Source organism: Trichechus manatus, unplaced genomic scaffold, assembly GCF_000243295.1.
Source record: "Trichechus manatus latirostris isolate Lorelei unplaced genomic scaffold, TriManLat1.0 scaffold00003, whole genome shotgun sequence".
NCBI classification, from domain to species: Eukaryota; Metazoa; Chordata; class Mammalia; order Sirenia; family Trichechidae; genus Trichechus; species Trichechus manatus.
In genome coordinates this window covers 11,960,001-11,980,672 of record NW_004443939.1, presented here as the reverse complement: position 1 = coordinate 11,980,672, position 20,672 = coordinate 11,960,001, and the positions used below count along the sequence as shown (strand labels likewise).

The 20,672-nt window shown below is 39.6% G+C and overlaps 1 protein-coding gene across 2 annotated transcripts in view; it reads right to left on the bottom strand.

The window, feature by feature from the left end:
- Positions 1-20,672, bottom strand: part of DNAJC6 (DnaJ heat shock protein family (Hsp40) member C6) — a 148,772-nt gene that overhangs the window by 31,588 nt on the left and 96,512 nt on the right. For both annotated transcript variants that reach the window (XM_004369024.1, XM_004369022.2), the window contains exons 2-4: positions 14,157-14,307; positions 12,833-12,882; positions 12,577-12,725 (exon numbers count right to left, since the gene is read on the bottom strand). In XM_004369024.1, coding sequence (XP_004369081.1) covers positions 12,577-12,725; positions 12,833-12,882; positions 14,157-14,307 — 350 coding nt within the window. The remainder of the gene's footprint in view (positions 1-12,576; positions 12,726-12,832; positions 12,883-14,156; positions 14,308-20,672) is intronic.

Below are 20,672 nucleotides of genomic sequence, written 5' to 3'. Positions count from 1 at the left end.
CTTGTCCCCTTCTGCCTTCTGGCCCTTGTCACTGGACTCCTGCACCTCGTTAGTCTCATTTGGTTTTACAGGACTGTCCACTCCCAGGCTGAACAGTGAACCTTGGAGGTAACTTCACCACTGAGCTAAAAGGGTGTCTGGGGGCCATACTCTCGAGGTTTCTCCAGTCTCCTTTAGGTAATACAGCAAATTTTTAATTAAAAGATTCTGTTTCAATAAATGTGGGAAAACACATTTTAAATTAAGCTACCATTTAAAGTACATATATAGGTTTTTAAAAATTCTCTAACATTACATAGAACTTAATTTCTATTAACTGTAAAATGTTTTGACCTGCCTACTAGATGTTTAATTATAGGATTATCTTATAAATCTTGCATTAGCTCTAATTTTATCTCAGCTCTCGGGGTAACATGAAACGTGCTGCACAGAAAGCCAAAGGCAGGTTTGGGAGGCACTCTTATTTCTTTCTCTTTCAATGGAGACCCCTCTACGGGGGCATCTATATTCGTTCATTTCACACACATATTACTTAGTATATGACAGAGTATTGACTATGCTCCGGGGATGCTGCTTGGCTCTGATCCACACAATTACATAAGTCAGATGTTAGTATGATCCCCCTTTCGCAGATGAGAAGACTGACTATCAGAGGTAGTTTTGTCCAAAGACACACCACTGGTCACTGCAACCCAGCTCTTCTGAATACCAATCCTGTCCTAGTGCTACCACAGCATACTGGTTAAAATGATCACTTGCTTCAAAAAGGTACAAGACCCAATCGACTAGATATTTATTAATTTAACTAAAACTATATGGAGCAGCTTGGACTTGGGCAAAGTTTGTGACCTCTGTAAGTCTTTCTTCATAAAATATGGCTAACGATACCTCCCTCCCTCCCAGTGCTGTGGGCATTAAATCATAATGAACTTAAAGGGATATGCTTAGTGTCTGGCACACACAGAGTAATCCATAAATGTTGCTATTATTATTAACATTATCATTTTACTAAGTAACTGCCAATGCAAAGCCCTGAGATCAGATAAAGCTGGCTATGCTTGAAAAATATGAATGAAACCCAGAAAGGTGAGAGTGTAGAACAGTGGGGTCAGATCACACCAGGCCTTGTAGCTTGTAAGGAGCTGGGAGAAGCATTTAAAGCTTTGGTGACCCAATTATTTTCTGCTTGAATTTTTTGTTGACACAATGTGTTTTCATTAATGGAAGCATGCTGAATCACTGAGTGTGTCTGAATTTTTGGTAGGTAATACGGATTTGGAGCCCTGGTGGTGTAGTGGTTAAGAGCTCAGCTACTAACCGAAAGGTCGGCAGTTTGAATCCACCAGCCAATACCTGGAAACCCTATGGGGCAGTTCTACTCTGTCCTATAGGATCGCTATGAGTTGGAATCAACTCGACGGCAACAGGTTTGAGTTTTTACAGTACGGATTTTTTTTCTTGCCCCCTCCCACAAGCCTACCCTAAGTGTTTAGTGGCACATATGAAGTACCACTAATTACCCCCAGAGTATCCACTGGCGTCTATTGGTACATATATGTAAAAAATTAAAATGTTCAGAATTCTTATTTTTCTTACCAAATATTCAGACACTTCATACAATACACTGTAAAAACAGTAATCTGTGGCACACGCCCGTTTCTTTGGTTTCAAATAGTCATAAAGGCCCCTGCCTTGCAGCAACATGCGCTGTCAATGGTACAAAAGCTTCCCACGAAACCCCAGAAGCTGAAAAACCCATGGTCACTATATGTACCACCAGGCACAAAAGGGTGAAGAAAGAGAGTGACTCTCAGATCTGCCTTTTCCAAAGATCTCTCAAACTCCAGTATGGAGGATGGATGTGAATGACATGAGTAAAGGATGACGGTGGCTTAGATAAGTTAAGTGGCCATGGGGTAAAAAAGATCAGAGGGATTTAAGAGATAAAGAGGAGGTGGAATACCTGTACATAGGACTCAGAGACTGAGTACATGGTGGCAGTACGTGTGTGTGAAGGGGCATACTTCAGAGAGAGTTGGGGGGAAGAGTCAAGGATGACTACCAGTTTTCCATCTTGTAGAGCTCAGTGAAAGGAGGTGCCATTAACTGAGTAGAGCGTTCTGATAAAGAACGGTTTTAGGTGGATGGCTCCATCAGAAAGTGCTCTGCAACACTACCACCACAAGCCTAAGAAACCCAAATGTCTCAAATTCCTTTGTTTGACAGCAGGAAAAGGGAGGCAGGAGGAATCTCTTTGGCTGGCCCTTTTCCAATAACCAAGTAATAACTCATCAAACTATGAAAGGGAAACTATCTGTGGTCTCTGTCAAACTGACATGTAAAAGCAAACTTGCGGAGGTCTTTCTTCAATTTCATTCCTTTCGGTTAATTTGTAACTATTTTTCTACCAGATGACTGTGGGGTGGTGGCAAAGAATCTTCCAGGATACTCATTTCCTAGACCTTTGGAAATGACAGGTGTGGTTTATTAAACAAAGTAGTTTAAATGCTTGGCATAGCTACCAAGCAATCCAGGGTGACCTAGTACTGGGCCTCTGTCAATTTAAACTCCATTAACAGCTTGCCTCTTTTACTCAACATGGTTCAGAGGTGTTTCTGACTCGTTCCTTACTCCCAAACAGATTCCCCATTAACATGTTCCGAAGGAACGAAAATGAATTACTGGTTTTTTAAAAAAGAATAATTGGGAAGATAAATTTTGCCTTCAGAGGAACTACAAAATACACATTTATACAATCTGCTCCGTATCTGCAATGTTTTCTTTCTCTTCATCCCTTGGTAAACTCCTACTTATCCTTCAGAACCCAAGCTCAACTGCTCTCTTGCCTCTGACAATTTCTCTAATACCCCCAGGCAGAAAGGCTTACATATCTTTGTACCCCCACACTAGACCATTTACATCTATTGAAGCTTCTTCATCAGTAACAACACCGTTAAGGTCACAGCCTGGGTTTTCACCTTGGCTCTCTCCACTGATTACCTGATCAACCTTAAGCAAGTTGCTAACCTCTCAGAGCCTCAATTCTCTGTGTGTGAAGTGCAAATCAGCATTATATGACTGTTGTAAGAATTAAGTAGCACAATGTAAACATAATAAATACTAGCTTGATTCTCGTTACATTCAAATCAACTGTTTATCTCTGTCTTCCCTCTAGACAACGAGCTCCATGAGAAGAGAGGCCATAACCTCTTCATTGACACAGTGTCCAGTGTCCACGTGTTGGTCATAAGGTGGGTGCTCAGGAATGAACCCCATTTGCCACTCCTTCTTATAATAAGATTTGTCGTCATGTGCAGTATCTTAAACAAGGAACAGGTGAATCAATTTCATTGTTTCTCAGATTGCAACTGTATGAAAGTATAAGCAACTTGTTTTCTCAGGCAATAATTTTTTAAATAACATTTTTAAAACAGTATGTTACCCTTCCACACATGCCAAATGTCAATTTGTTTAATGATTCTCAGCTAAAAATTGGATAAGTTATCCTTAGCACAATAGGCTAATAGCTCCAGAATCATTAAACCAATCAAGTAAATAATATTAATTTAAAGTACTCCCTAATTATATATTTACTTGATATATAATTACACACCATTGAGCAAACATACAATTAGAATTTTTTAAAGGCATGTGCTCTGTCTAAAAGGGGAGGGCGGGACATTAATGCATAAACAAAACCAAAAAAATAAAAAGCAGAAATTCAATCACAGCAAGCTATTTTTGTAGCTCTCTGGGGTTCACAGCTTCATGCAATAAGCACAATCCTTAGTATGTGACACTTTACGATGCCGTCTTCATTCTCTCTGAACACCTCCTGGAGTCGCTGAGCATCAGAGAACACCATATGGATTACAAGGCTGCCATGATACCACCAGTGGGAAAAGATGCCAAAACATAACCAGGGCTGGATGCCATTCAATTTTCATCTCTTCATCTCCCCAAGCAGGAGATAATCTGCATGGCAGAAGCATCCCGCTTGCTGAGCATAATAGAAAAAGGTGCTATAGAGAAAATCAGACTTAAGTGCCATACTCTGGTGGTTTAAGGATCTAATACTCCTTTTACAGGACAGAGGTATTTCAGTGAACCATTTATTGTGGCATTTTATTATTATCTGTTAATAACGGCTACCACTTACTGAACGTTTAAGCCAAACACTGTTATTAAACTTGTTCCTTACAACAAACCTACAGAAAAATCTTTTAAGAGTACTTGTGAAATAGGTGCTCTTATTGTCATCCCCCCTTAGACAGGAGGCTCAGAAGAGGGGATGTGACTTGCCCAGGAAGAGGCAGAGTTGAGATGTAAACCTAGGGTATTTTTTAAAAGTTTCAATTTCATGTATATTACGTGAATTTCACCTCAAAAAATAACAATTAAAAAATATTGTGTCCTTTCCAGTAGACCATGCTGTCTGGTGATTGGTTACTAACTGTAATTCTATCTTGCATTTGTGTGGTAGTTATGGCTTCAAGTCATGGCTGTATTTTAGCAAGTTTAAGACATTCAATTCACCAAAGGCCACAGAATCAGAATGTGGGGAATTGCCACTACACTCCCTGGTCCTCTGGCTCCCCAGCCAGTGATTTTTTTCTAAACCAATTTTCCTGTCTTGACACTGACACATGGTGGCAGAAGCAGAGACGGAAATACTGGCTGTAAAGTCACTGTCTACAGCCATCCTCCTTCCCCAACCAAGGAACCAAATCAGAAGCAAGTGGGAGCTACAGCAACCTCTCTGGTGAACTCTGGAAGGAAAAAGAGAAAAAAGAAAAAAAAAAAACCAGGGTGTTCTCCAAATAATCATGGGCCCTTTAAGAAGCCCAAGTTGATAATATCTCTTTAAAAAATGAAGTTTTAACAAAAAGGGAAAAAAATCCTACAAGATTATATGGTTTAGAAATTGTCAACATCATGGAAGAGTCTAAAAGACCCAGCTGGGCCCTGGGTATAGCATACCTGAAAGAATTGAAATCAAGAATTCAAACAGAAACCTGAACACGAACAGAAACCAGCACTATTCATGATAGCCAAAAGGTGGAAATAACTTAAAAGTCCATCAACAGATGCATGGATAAACAAAATGTGGTATATACATACAGTGGAAAATTACTCAGCCATAAAGATAAACGAAGTCCTGATACATGCCACAACATGGATGAACCCTGAAAACATTATGCTGAGCAAAATAAAGACAAATATTATGATACCACTTATATGAAACAGGCAAATGTATAGAGACCAAAGCTTATTAGTGGCTACCAGAAGTGGGAAAGAGAGGGAAAGGGGGAGTTATTGCTTAGGGGGCACTGAGTTTCTATCAATGTTGGTGAAATAATTGAGAAAAGGATAATGATAATGGTTGCACAGCATGATGAAAGTAATCAATGTCACTGAATTATACATGTAAAATTGTTGAGCTGTCAAATATATATATAACATATATAAATACAAATATTATTTATTATTAACATAAATAAATAAATGAATATACATATGTGTATATAATATATATATATAAAGAAAATGAAAATAAGTCCACGTAAGCCAAAGTACGACCTTGAGTATATTCCACCTGAATTCAGAGACCTCTCGTGAATAGATTTGACACATTAAACACTAATAATCGAAGACTAGATGAGCTGTGGAATGACATCAAGGACATCATACATGAAAAAAGCAAAAGGTCATTAAAAAGACAGAAAAGAAAGAAAAGACCAAAATGGATGTCAGAAGAGACTCTGAAACTTGCTCTTGAACATACAGTAGCTAAAGCAAAAGAAAGAAATGAAGTAAAAGAGCTAAACAGAAGATTTCAAAGGGTGCCTTGAGAAGACAAAGTAAGGTATTATAATGAAATATGCAAAGGTCTGGAGTTAGAAAATCAAAAGGGAAGAACATGCTAGGTATTTCTCAAGCTGAAAGAAAGGAAGAAAAAATTCAAGCCTCGAGTTGCAATATTGAAAGATTCTATGGGCAAAATATTGAACGACGCAGGAAGCGTCAAAAGAAGATGGAAGGAATACAGAATCACTGTACCAAAAGAACGGGCTGACGTTCAACCATTTCAGGAGGTAGCATATGATCAAGAATCAGTAGTACTGAAGGAAGAAGTCCAAGCTGCACTGAAGGCACTGGCAAAAAACAAAGTTCTAGGAATTGATGGAATACCGATTGAGATGTTTGGTCTCAACAAACGGATGCAACGCTGGAAGCATTCACTTGTCCATGTCAAGAAATCTGGAAGATAGCTACCTGGCTAACCTACTGGAAGAGATCCATATGTGTGCCCATTCCAAAGAAAGGTGATCCAACAGAATGTGGAAATTATTGAACAACATCATTAATATCACATGCAAGTAAAATTCTGCTGAAGATAATTTAAAAATGGTTGCAGCAGTACATTGACAGGAAACTGCCAGAAATTCAAGCCTGATTCAGAAGAGGATGTGGAACAAGGGATATCACTGCTGATATTGCATGGATCTTGGCTGAAAGCAGAGAATACCAGAAAGATGTTTTCCTGTATTTTATTGACTATCCAAAGGCATTTGACTGTGTTGATCAAATGGATAACACTGTGAAGAATGGGAATTCCAGAACACTTAATTGTGCTCACGGGGAACCTGTACATAGACCAAGAAACAGTTGTTCGAACAGAACAAGGGGCTACTGCATGGTTTACAATCAGGAAAGGTGTGCTTCAGGGTTGTATCCTTTCACCATACTTATTCAATCTGTATGCTGAGCAAATAATCAGACAAGCTGGACTTACATGAAGAACGCAGCATCAGGATTGGAGGAAGACTCATTAACAACCTGCAAAATGCAGATGACACAACTTTGCTTGCTGAAAGCCAGGAGGACTTGAAGCACTTACTGATGAAGATCAAAGACCACAGCCTTCAGTATGGATTGCACCTCAGCTAAAGAAAACAAAAATCCTCACAACTGGACCAATAAGCAACATCATGATAAATGGAGAAAAACTGAAGTTATCAAGGATTTCATTTTACTTGGATCCACAATCAATACCCATGAAAGCAGCAGTCAAGAAATCAAACGATGCACTGCATTGGGCAAATCTGGTGCAAACAACCTCTTTAAAGTGTTAAAAAGCAAAGATGTCACTTTCAGGACTAAGGTGCACCTGACCCAAGCCATGGTATTTTCAATCACCTCGTATGTGTGCAAGAGCTGGACAATGAATAAGGAAGACCAAAGAAAAATTGATGTATTCGAATTATGGTGTTGGTGAAGAATACAGAATATACTATGGACTGCCAGAAAAAAAGAACAAATCTGACTTGGAAGAAGTATAGCCAGGATGCTCCTTAGAAGCGAGGAGGGGGAGTTGTCATCCTACATACTTCAGGCATGTTATCAGGAGGGACCAGTCCCTGGAGAAAGACATTATGCTTGGTAAAGTACAGGGACGGCGAAAAAGAATTTGACCCTCAACAAGATGGAGTGACACAGTGGTTGCAAAAATGGGCTAAAACACAGCAATGATTATGAGGATGGCCCAAGACTAAGCAGTGTTTCATTCTGTTGTACACAGGGTCTCTGTGAGGCAGAACCGACTTGATGGCACCTAACAACAACAACATGTATATATTTTGTATTTTTATGCAAGTAACATGCATCTTCTACGTTTGTTTGCCAACTGTGCTCTCCCGCCAAGAGGTATTTTCATAAGCGCTGCTAGGCCAATTGTTTTACACATTGTTGTAAAAAAAAAATTAGCATAACACACAAAAATACTTCGTGGGGGGAGAGCATGGTTGGAAAATAAATGTATAAGGCACACGTTATTTTCGTAAAAATACAGTATTACCACAATAATATATACTATTGTATATATATAATTATATATATGTATATTATATAATTATATATATATATATATATGTAAATAAAACAATACATATAAAGACACAGCTGGGCTTATTTTTTCTATGCTACTAACATGGCACCTTCAGCATACTGTCCTTCCCAGCTAGGCAAAGTGCCACTGGGATAGTATTAATCAGGATTTAAGAACTTTAGGGACAGATATTTTCATAAGCGCTGCTAGGCCAATTTACCTCAACATAGTAAAATCTTCCCAGAAACAGCTTGTCTCTGCAGCCATCTCCCACGCCCTCCAACACACAAACACTCCCATCATCAAAATGTAAAGTGACTGAGTTCAGGTTTCAAGGCACAGAGGTATATGAAACAGACAGAGTTGGATTCCCGTGAGTGTGGAAATAAAATTAGTCCCACGTTTGGTCCTCCAACACTGGTATTTATGGAAGACTCTTCCTATCTACATTTATTAAAATGAGGTTTAATTGCTAACTTAAACTGAAAGTAGGAAAAAACAGTTCTAGTCCTCAGGGACTAGAACCTGAGAACAAAGAGACATTTTCTAAGAAAAGTAAGGACGAGATACAAATCAATTCACAGTGTTAGCGCTGCAAAAAGAAAGGACTAGCGGCTTGAAGGGAGATGTGTTGTTGTTAGCTGCCATCAACTGTACCCCGATTTACGGCAACCCCATGCACAGAGGAACAAAACACTGCCCGGTCCTGTGCCATCCCCATGATCGGTTGTGGATCTGACTATTGTGATTCATAGGGTTTTCACTTGCTGATTTTTGGAAGTAGATCACCAGACCTTTCTTCCTAGTCCATTACAGTCTGAGAGCTCTGCTGAAACCTGTTCAGCATCATAGCAATGCACAAACCTCCACTGACAGACAGGTGAGGGACACTGGTGGAGAATCGAACCCAGGTTTCCTGCCTGGAAAGTGAGAATTCCACCACTTAACCACCAGTGCCCACGAACAGAGATACGGTCAAGTCAGAAAACAGAGCTAAGATGAAGATACTAAGACTCTGGGACTGTCTTCCTGAGATACAAGGGTTGAAGGAGCCAGGTCAGAAGGTCCAGTTCCATTCTGCCAAGTTCTAGGACTATCCTGAGAGGAACTAAAAACGTACTACAACCCTGTGTTTTAGGGGATAGAACTGGAAAAACTTGTGGCATGTGGAAATTACCACCTTAGTGAAATTAGGCTAATAATGAAGTGGTGGAGCTAAGGTTGGTATGGTTGACTTTTTAGGGAGAGGGAGAAGCTCATGCAGAGACCGTATGTGATTGCACGCACACGTACAAGCATGCACGTTTGAGGACGTGTGTGCACGCGTGTTCTCCTGGTGGGATCTTACGGTGCTTGGGTGATGGAGAGCAGCGAAAGATGAAGTAAAAGAGCAAGCAGAGGCCAGTTCATGAAGAGCCTCCTAAGACACATTCTACAGTTTGATGAACAAGAAACAGCCCCTCTACTTTCACCTACACAAGTCCTACTCATGTTTTAAGGCCCCGCTCTCACTGTGTCTCCCTTCACTAATCTCCCTCGGCAGGTATTGTAAATACTATGTGTGTTTGCCTTTAGAATGTCCTGGGTTCTCTCTCAACTAGGTTTAAGTGCCTTGAGAACAAGAACAAAGTATTTATGTTATATCTACATTGTCTAATAATTCTTGGCATATTTATCCTTTTCAGAAACACCTATTAGCCACGCCAAGGCACTGTTCCAGGCAGCAAATAAAATAAACATGCTACCTGCTCTGCCAGAGCAAATGAGAGCAGCCCAGGGTACAATATGTAATTCCAGGTTCCTTTGGAAAAAGCAAGTCAAGTGACAAAATCTTTGTTACGTCATAGATACCTTTCTTTAAAGATATCTTTTCAGAGTGAAGATCTTTAATGGAGTGATACCTTTACAGAGATACCACTCCATCATATGTCAGTTCTGAAGTCGAATGCCTTTTTTTTTTTTTTTTTTTTTAGTTTTCATTCTTATTGCCTTATATTATCAGTATCTTTATAAATCTGATCTTTCTTTGTCTTTGGGGGTTGGACACATTTTTTCTGAGAATGATAACATCAGTAAATTACACGTTGCAACACTGTATGTAGTACATAATACTAACGATAAGATTTACAAAAAAAAAGGAATGATGGTTAAGTGCCCTTTGTCGCAACTCAAATACATCATAAGTTGGGGACTATATTATACAGAAAGACATCTTCTTATGTATGACTACTTCTATAATATTATATTTTTATTTAATTTTGTGGGGAAATGTTCCAGAATATCATAGATCTTTCAAGATCATATAATATTTCTATGAAATACTATGCAGGATATCCATGTTCCATGTTCCTTCATTTATGAAAATTATGGTATTGACTGAGTCTCCACACAAGAAAAATCAATTCAAAAGAATTTGCATCATAGTTAGAAACACAATATCTACTCACATTTCTGTCTGATGTTAATTCACTTGCTCTAAATTATGTAATGGATGGAATAAAAGTTGGAAGAATAGTTTATTCTGTGAGATTTTAAAGAGCTGCATTAAAATCTCCACTGCAAAAGGTCAATTTAGACTAAATCAGTTCAGAATGCTTACATCAGAATTTCTCAAAGGATGGTCCCAGGGCAGCAGCACCTGGAAACTTTGTAGAAATGTAGATTCTTGTCCCACCCTTAGAAGCCCTGGTGGCACAGTGGTTAAAGCGCTTGGTTGCTAACCAAAAGGTCAGGGGGTTGAATGCACCAGGCGCTCAGTGGGAGAAAGATGCGGCAGTCTGCTTCCGTAGAGATTTACAGCCTTAGAAGCTCTATGGGGCAGTTCTACTCTGTCCTACAGGGTCACTATGAGTCAGATTTGACTCAACGTTAATGGGTTCCATTTTTTTGGGTTCCATCCTTGTCCTATTGAATCAGAAACACTGGGGCTGGGGCCCAGCAATCTGTATTTAACAAGTCCTCTAAGTGATTCTGATGAATACTAAAGTTTAAGAACTACTGGCTACATCTTGCCTGTTCTAGGAACAATCTGAGGAAACAGTTTTTAAAAGAACTATCCCTTATTTTACTGAACATTAGAGCAGGAAGGGGTCCTAGAAAGCATACAGATCAACCTTCTTGTGGTTCTTACAGATATGGAAACTGATGCCCAGAGATTACCAGTGGTAACTGGAATTTGGAGCAAAACGTGCTCCAACATCAAAGATGTGAAGCTTAGACCCTAGACAGAAGGCGTGGGCACCAGCTATCATTCTGTATATCTGACATCAAGTTTTACTTTTAATTTAAAGGGTTCATATGTAGAAAACCCTTTCTCTTTCTTAACAGACCCAGATGTAGTTGCAGAACCCAATCATATCTAAAGGCAAAGTCAAAATTATTTGAAGATGTTTGTGAGAGAGAAAAAGCCTTATTGTTGTGAGTAAATCAAGAATCTAGTGGCCAGAAATATCAGGCTCAGCTCAGATTCAAACCTGGCTAGCTTTCATAGCTCCTTAACCAGCCTGAAACAAGGAATAATTCTGTCTAGTTCAAAAAGCTCTTTAAATGGGTAGTCCAGCTTTTCCACGTAATACGGTCAGCCTAGGACAATGGCTGAAAACACAAGCCTTAAGCCACTTAGTAGTTGTGTGATCTTGGGCAAGTTAACTTATCTGTCTGTGCCTCAGTTTCTTCACCTACCTCAGAGAACTGTTGAGAGAACTAAATCAGATATTGCATGTAAAGTTCTTGACACAGTGTAAATTTTCTATAAATACTGGCTGCTGCTCTCACTATTATTATTAGAAGCAGTAGCAAACCTATAGTATGAACACTGTTCAAGTAGTACCCTTCCCTTATGAAAAGGGCACCTTTACTGAATGTCCAAAATATATTTCCGTTAACACTGGTGTGTCTGTACTGATCTAGCCACACTGTCTCATCTTGATGCCCAACGAGCAATAAGGAAGGGCACTGGGGGCTCAGTGGTAGAATTCTCACCTTCCACGTGAAAGACCTTGGCTCAATTCCTAGCCAATGCACCTCACGTGCAGTCACCACCCCCACCACCGCCACCAGTGGTAGGGTGGCTTGTATGTTGCTATGATGCTGAGCTGACTAAGAGAGAGGAGCTTCCAGACTAAGTCAGACTCAGAAGAAAGGCCTGGAGATCTACTTCCAAAAATCAGTCAGTGAAGATCCTATGGATCACAATGGTTCGATCTGCAACAGATCATGGGGATGGCACAGGACCAGGCAGCATTTCCTTCCATTGTGCACGGGTTCTTCATAAGTCAGGAGCTGAGTTAATGGCAGCTAACAACAGCAGCAAGAATAAAGCGTAACTAGTGATACAGCGTAAGAGTAGCCAAGTGCCCTACCCAGCAGTTCAGCCTTTAATGTGAGCCTCATGAACAACAAGAGTTGTACCCTAACAACTGAGCACCCAGATACCAACTGACTGAAGCCCTAAATTAGATAGTACTAATTGTCCTGATTTTATTGACAGACAAACTTTCCTGAATATATCCTTATCCAAGGCAAATCTTCAGAATATCTTGTAAGAGCCTAATAAATATTTTGTGGACAGAAGTGTCCAGAGTTTATAGCTTTTCAGCTTCATAAACCTAAGGCTTTGAGGCTAACTCTTAAGGTGGAAAATACCCTGTGATGTCTTGAAAACTGATCGCAGGTCTAAAATTCCTTACCCTGCTGTGAAACTTGGCAGTTCGATAAGACTTGGGCGACAGATTGTACACTGTGTAGTGGTCAAGATGTCTGGAATCCAAAAAGCTTCGGATGTCATCAACCTGATTCCTGAATCCTATGTCAACACTGTCCAGAGGAAAGGACATCACTAGGAGGGGTCATACAGAAAGAAAAGAGGTTAAACAGGTCCACTGTCACTATGGGCATCAATTTAAAGCTGAGCTATTGAGTAATTACTAAATATGAGAGACTTACCAATAATTCTTGAAGTAACGTAAGTGAAGTCTAAATCTCCCTTCGTGTAGCTAAAAGCAAGAAAGGAAAGGACACTCATTAACATGATTCAAATATCCCAAAATATTTCTGCCTTAGCCACCTGTACATCATGACTTGTGATACTTCTGTCCCACCCAAAAAAAAAAAAAAAAAACCCAAACCCACTGCGGTTGAGTTTATTCTGACTCATAGAGACCCTACAGGACAGAGTAGAACCACCCCATAGGGTTTCCAAGGAGTGGCTGGTGGATTTGGCCATGGCTCTTAACCACTGTGCCATATTTTGACTCCCCTGAAGCCTCTCTCTCAAGGGTTGTTGAGAAAAGACAGCCCTCGTCCTCAGGAAGGTAACTCTACCACACCCACAGGCACATTCCAGTGCCCTCTTTAGATGTGACTTCATAAACAGAATCAATCTCAGAATAGAAAACGTGGCTTATTGATTAACACATTGTTCCACCCTCTCTGCCTTCATGGAAATCTCCGAGAAGTGTGAGCAGCTAAGGAGTAGGGGAGGAAGTGAATGAGAAAGAACAAAGGATACCTTTTTTCTGCCCACCAGGCCCTAATTGGGAATTAAAGGTAAGGGATAATTTCTACCTTTCAATAAAGACTAAAATATGGATTAATATATTGGATTTGATATTTGAATTTCTGATTTAAGATTGCTTAACTGTAACTTAAAATGACATAAAACTTTCTAATACCTATAAATAAAAAAGAATTCATGTGGCCTGTTTGCCAGAATTTTTACTTAGTAGAAGGGTAGTGAATGTCTCCCCCTAAATAAATGTTAAAAGGATAGTAGGATACAAAACCAAAGTTATGTTGTGACTACAGTTCATGAGTATTGCTTCTTCTGAGTGCTTGTGTATTATCTCATTTAATCCTCACAACCACCCAAAGACAAATCCTATCAAAGGTTAAGAGTAAAGTTCAGAGAGGTTAATTAACTTGCCATTGGTCACATGGCTAACAAAGGCAGATATCACACTGTTGTTGTTGTGTGCCATCAAGTTGATTCTAATTCATAGGTATCACATTAGAACCCAGGATATTTGATGCTAAAGCCTGTGATGGCAACCTCTGTACTCCAACGAGTTCTCCCAGCTGCATTTGTAACTTCTAAAGGGTTCAACTTTATGGCTACATGACATTCTGCAGCCGACCAGATGTATGGTCGCAGCTCCTGTGTAATTACATCACAAATGTCACAACCTTCGAGCCAGACAAGCAGTTGAAGGTAACCAAATCTTTTGGGAGCACGGAGCTCTGTTTGTTTAACTGTGAAGAATGTACACACCTGGTAACAGATTGTATAACTCTAGAAGATGTGTCTTTGAGGGTGTCTTTCAAGTTGTCCTTTAGATTACTGAAGAGCCTCCCTGCACCTCCTTTCACCATGTCAAAGAGACCACCCCCATAGCTGGGCTCCATGTCTGGAGCTGAGGCACCTGTCAATGAAAAACAGAAAAGGAGGTCAGATGGCACAGACTACAATCACCACCAATCCTTCTTCCTTTCTAAAACATGCACAGACCACCTTTGGAAGTCTGGGACAGATATTCCTGGAAGTAACGTCTTGCTCTTAGAACATATCAACTCTGGGTTACAGCGTGCACAGTCCTCAGAGTCCCAGGAACCTCCTGAGGGGCACCATCCAATAATGCAACCACTAACCACTATTGGCAACTGAGCACTTGAAATGTGGCTAGTCTGAAGTGAGATATGCTGGGAGTATAAAATACACACCAGATTTCAAAGACACAGTGCAAAAAAACTGAATGTGAAGTATCTCAATAATTTTGTTCATTGATTACATGTTGAAATGAAAATGTTTTAGATATACTGAGTTTAATAATGTATATCATTAAAACTAATTTCATCTGTTTCCTTTTATTTATTTTTTAATGCGGCTACTAGAAAATTTTAAATTACATATGTGGCCTGCAATATACTTCTTTTGCACAGTGCTGATCCAGAAAGACTGATCAGGAAGAGCAGCGATCAGGGGGCTCCTCTCCCCTCAGTGGGGAACTGACTGTATTAGAAGACCCTCAGTTGAAATGGATTTGACAGAGATGGGTTTGGTCAAAACAATAGTCATCTTCCATTATGGACATCTTCTGAAGGACCTTCATAGAGCTTTTAGGTATGAGGATATATGATAGTCATTAGTATTATTTGCCAAATAATTCAGGTTCTTTCAACCAAAAAAAACAAAAAACAAAACTCTAAACCCATCATATATTGAAATGCATACTGTTTTACTACAAATACGTATATTACAAATATGTCTTTCACTTCTCCTTTATATTACAGTTGGAACATTTTATATATATATATAGATAGATAGATAGATATTTTAGATATACCTATACATATTTACTTAATTATATGTTACCCATTGCCTAAAAACTCCACTGTTGTCGAGGCAATTCCAGGTTATAGCAACTGTATGGGACACAGCAGAACTGCCCCACAAGGTTTCCAAGGCTGAAATCTTTACAGAAGTAGACTGCCACATCTTTCTCCCACAGAATGGCCAGTGGGTTTGAACCACTGACCTCCTGGTTAGCAGCTGAACACTTAACCACTGAGTGACCAGGGCTCCAGTCTCCCTCCTTAAGAGCATCATGAAGACGTACTTTCTGGCCCCTTGTGTTTAGGCGAAGTCATGTGAATAACTCTAGCTCAGGGTTTCTCAGCCTTGGCCCTACTGACATGTTGGGCCAGAAACTTCTTTGTTGGGGGCTTAGGGTGGGAGTAGGTGCTGTCCTGTGCACTGTAGGGTGTTTAGCAACATCTCTGGCCTGTACCCACCAGATGCCAGTAGCACACCCCACACCCTCCACTCAGGTTGTGACAACAAAAAATGTCTCCAGACACTGCCACTGTCCCCTGGGGAAAAAAATCACCCAGTTGAGAACCACAGCTCTAACCTATGATGTATGAGTGGGAGTGTTGGGTGTCACTTCCAGGATAGAGTACTTAATTGTGAGTGCAAGACTCTCCTAGCTTTCACTCCTTCTTTTCCTTTGCCTTGGAAACCGGCAAGGACTGAGATGGAGGCTACCCTGTCTGGGGCTCCTGGGTCCTGGAGTGAGGAGATGTGGTACAGAGTTCCCATCTGACCTGTGATGAATATGTAGCATGAGTAAGAATTAATTTTTGCTATTAGAAGCCACCAATATTTTGGGAATGCTAGTTACTATAGCACAACCTGGTTTAGGAAGACTAATACAGAAAGGAAGAAAGAATCTGTGTAAAGGAGGCTAATATTAAGGATGGCCTAGTAGTCAAGAGCATTAGAACTGCTCTCACTCGGGTTCTGGCCCGGCTTTCTTACTCCCTAGCTATGTAACCTTGGCAGGTCACAGTCTTCTAAGCCTCTGTCTTCCTGTCAATAAAATGGGCATAATGCCTACCTCATAGGGAAAGATTAGATGAGTTTTTGTAAAGCTCTTAGCATAGTACCTAATATATTTGGGGATCAATAGATGATAGCTATACTATTATGTGCCACATCCAGAAATTCCTACATTGATGATATTATTCTATCTTTATTAACTTTTCAACTACATAATGACAAAGGGCAAGAATGACATTTATAATATTTAAGATTTTAGAAATTAATAAAATACTCATGTAGTAAGAACTGTAATTGCTAACTCTTATATAGTACTTACTACATGCTAGGTACAATCATGAGGATTTTACCAATATTAATTCATTTAATCCTCATAGCAATCCTGTGAGGTAGATAATATTATTATTCCCATTTTACATATTATGAAACTGAGGCACAGAGACTAAGAAACTTGTCTAACAGCACAGAGCTAGTAAGTAAATGGTAGAGCTGGGCTTTGAACTCTTAGGCAAACCTCCCCAATCATATTCCCCTCCTCCTTCCAACCCCATCCTGAATTTGGTATTTATAATTTTGATTATCTTTAAACTTTTATTTTATATATATAGTTCTCCCTAAGCAATATATTAATATTGTTTCCCATGCTTTCTAAATATATATAAACGATTTTCTGTTTGCGTTCTTCTGCAGCTTTATGTTTTCAATGACCACTGTTTATGCGGGTACCACATGTAGCTCTAACTCAATGCATTTTTACCCCCTTGATGAACACTTAGGTTGTTTGCTATAACAAACAATGCTGCTATGAACACATGTCCTGATTACATATGGGAGACTCTCTCTAGGTTATACCTAGCAGTGGAATTTGCTAGTAGGTAGAGTATGCACATCTTCAAATTTCTAGATATTGACCCATCTTTTCCAGAGTAGTTCTATCTGTTTAAACTCCTACCAGTGGTACATCACTCTACATTCTCCTGAACATTTGGTACTGTCAGACTTAAAAAATTTTACCAGTCTGATGCGTATGAAATGATACCTCATTTTGGTCTTCTTTTGTGATTACTTCAATTATAAATGAGATAAAGTACTTCTTTTATTATTTTATTGGCCATAGATCATATTTCAGTAACACTCCTATGTGCCATTTTGATGCTCATACATACATCTATAAATACCTGTCGACTATCATGTGCCATTTAGATGCTCATACATACATCTATAAATACCTGTTGACTGTCATGGACTCACATCCTGGTCATAAGAGCTACTGCTACCTAAGTCACTATTAAGCATCTATTTGAACATAAGATTTAATTAGAAATTGCGAAGAACAATCAAGGCTGGTAAATAAACAAACAAGATACATGGATAAATATTATTAATGTCTACTAGTTACTGAGCTATCCAATACACCAGGAACTCTGCTTGGACCTTTATCGTAGTATAATTGCATATAGTGGGAGAGCGGGAGAATGTTTTTATCCCCAATTTTACAAATGAAGAAATGCAGGCTAAAAGAAGGGAAGCAACTCACATAATATCTTATAGCTAAAACAGGAGAGCCAGGGATTCAGACCCAGATCTATGCAATTCCAAAGCCTATGCAACTTCCACCACTTCACACTATTTTCACAGCTCCATATTAACTTACAATTCTGACAGCTGTAATCAGGATGGTCCTTACCTACCTTATACACAACTTCCTCTCTTCCTATTCCTTGTTCTCCTCCACCTCCCACCTATATGCCTTTCATATGGCTGCTCTCAGCAGCAGATGTCCCTGCAACAAGCACTCTCAGAAATCACTGCATCTGCCAGACGAGCCAAACCAATCTCATCATGTAGGCAGCCTGAGCCTCTGTCACCTCACTGAGTAAAATGCCAGGAACTGGTCTGATGGGCAGCTGTGCGACTAGAGCTAGAGCCACAAATCTGAGACTGCTCTCTTGTGCTTTGTTTCCATATGATGTAGTGAACATTACATCAAAGTGAAAATAAAATAAAAACTAAGAATCAGGCACATTTCCCCACGTGAACATCGGTATTATGTCTTCATTTTAAATACACAGAGGATAGAGTGGTACAAAACATTTACAACTCCCCCATCTCCATCCCTAGTTACTACTCCAGCCAGAACACCCCTCTGATACATCAATGTTCTAAGAGGTGCCACCAAATTGATTATCGAGACCTCTTTCCAACTCTCAATCTCATGCTAGAACAGAACTCCAAGGCATCAACCTATTAAAAGATATAAATATCCTTATCTAAGAAATCAGATCCTCACTATCACTCAAGCTGCACGCTCTATTTATTAGAGCCTTGGAACGCTGAGGAAACCAGAACAGTTTGCCAGAGTCCATCTGTAATGTTCATACATCCAAGTTGTATGTATGAAGGTTATAATACATATCAGGACACAAAATCAGGGCACAAAAAAGAGAAGAGGGACATTATTTGATTTTGCCCTAATGATTCTTTCAGGTAAGTATTCTGGCTCTTCTTGACGAACTATGTGAGGGCCAGAAGCAAAGGTTCTACAAAAGATATTTGAATCTCAGCTAGTGGAGAGAAAAGACAGAAAGGTTTCCAAAAGAGAAAAAGAAAAAAGAAAAAATTACACAACTAAGAGGGAAATGCTGCAGTCAGAAAGGGACATGCAGAAGAAAAACAATGACTACACCAGATCAGAGGACTAAAAACTATCACTGCGGGTACAGTCTATGAAATAAGATTAGTTTTTAATCTTTTTAATTGTTGAAAAAATCAAAAGAATAGTATCTCCCAACACATGAAAATTATATGAAAGTCAAATTTCAAAGTCCACAGATAAAGTATTATTAAAACACAGTCACATATTGTCTCTGGCTGCTTCTGTGCTACAATGGCAGAGTTGAGCAGTTGTGACAGAGACCTTTTGATCCACAAAGCCTAAAGTATTTACCATCTGGCCCTTCACAAAAAGTTTTCCAACCCCTGCTCTAGACGGTTGAAAACACTCGCTTTCTTAGAAATCTACAGCTTGCCGCCTCTGACCTCTCCCTAAATGCTTTGCCAAAATGGCACCCAGTGAGAAGGACATCGCCGAGCTTATTAAAAGGTCCCCAGGGATCTGAAGGGTTGTAGCAGGTGGGAGTGAGGGGGCCAGAGTTGAGAGAGCATGAAAGCACCATCCAAAGAGAAAGGTCTAGGTCTCTACCTCTAAGGCTCCTGGAACATTCTGGTTCCATGACATCTTATCATTTTAAAATCTAGGTCCACATAAGGCAAATGTCAGAGAACTTGCCCCTGCCCCGAGTCATTTCTAAGAATGTAATACCAAGTTTTCCTTGGGATCCTAATGTTTAGGAGACTAGAAGCAGCATCCTATCCCTCCCAAGTGTTGGGAACTCACCATGTGCATAACCTGAGCCAGACTTCACTCGCAGAGTGACACAGACTTGTGTCTCCTGGGAGAGAATTGCTGCCTTCACTGGACTGCAGTGAGCTGTTTGCTCATTTAACCATATTAAGTTTCATTCAAAAAAAGATTTGAGGTGATTCCACAGTTGTTTGGAAAATAATATATATATTTTTAAGATGACCAGCACAAATGTTTTCCGTCTAAATATACTGTGGAGATTTTTCCCTCCGTGACCCATACCCCCTCAAGCATTTAAGATCTGATTTAACCTCCTTAATGTAACTAGAAATGTAAGAAAAGTAAGTTTGGTTCATCAGTATTACCATAAACATTTTATTGATTTTCCACCTATGGGCAAAGCGCTGTGAGAAATGCTGCAAAAGAGGAAGGAAAATGTTGACAAGGGTCTGGTCCTGCAGAGTCCATAATGCAGTGGTCACTCCCCACACGTGCTCCAACTGCTCATATGTATATGTGCCCATGATACTCTGGGCTGCATATAATTCCACTTGGTGACTCCTAAGAAGGGATCCTCCCTTATAAAGTACTGTGGTAAAAAGAAAGAAGAGGCTGTGCAAAGAATTAGCCACAAAGTTGTCCATCAAGATGTTGTTTATAGAGGTAAAGGGCTGTAAATGATGTAAAGGAACTGACTGAGTATCCCTAATAATGGCATATAATTGCCATCAAAATCACACTGTAGATGAGTACAGATGCTTATGACAAAAGGCTAAATGAAAAATAAGCAGGATAAAAAAACTGCAAACTAAAATCCCATTTCTGTAAAAAAAAAATTGAGTTTGGAGAAAGGATTCAGAGAATAAAATAAATAATAAAAACAACAACTCAAACTTATTGAGTGCCTACACTGTACCAGGCACTGTTCTAAATTATTTATATGTATTAACATATTTAAGGAGCCCTGGCGATGCAGTGGTTAAGCACTCAGCTACTAAATGGAAGGTAGAGATTCGAACTCACCAGCCACTCCGCGGAAGACGGATGTGGCAGTCTGCTTCTGTAAAGTTTACAGTCTTGGAAAC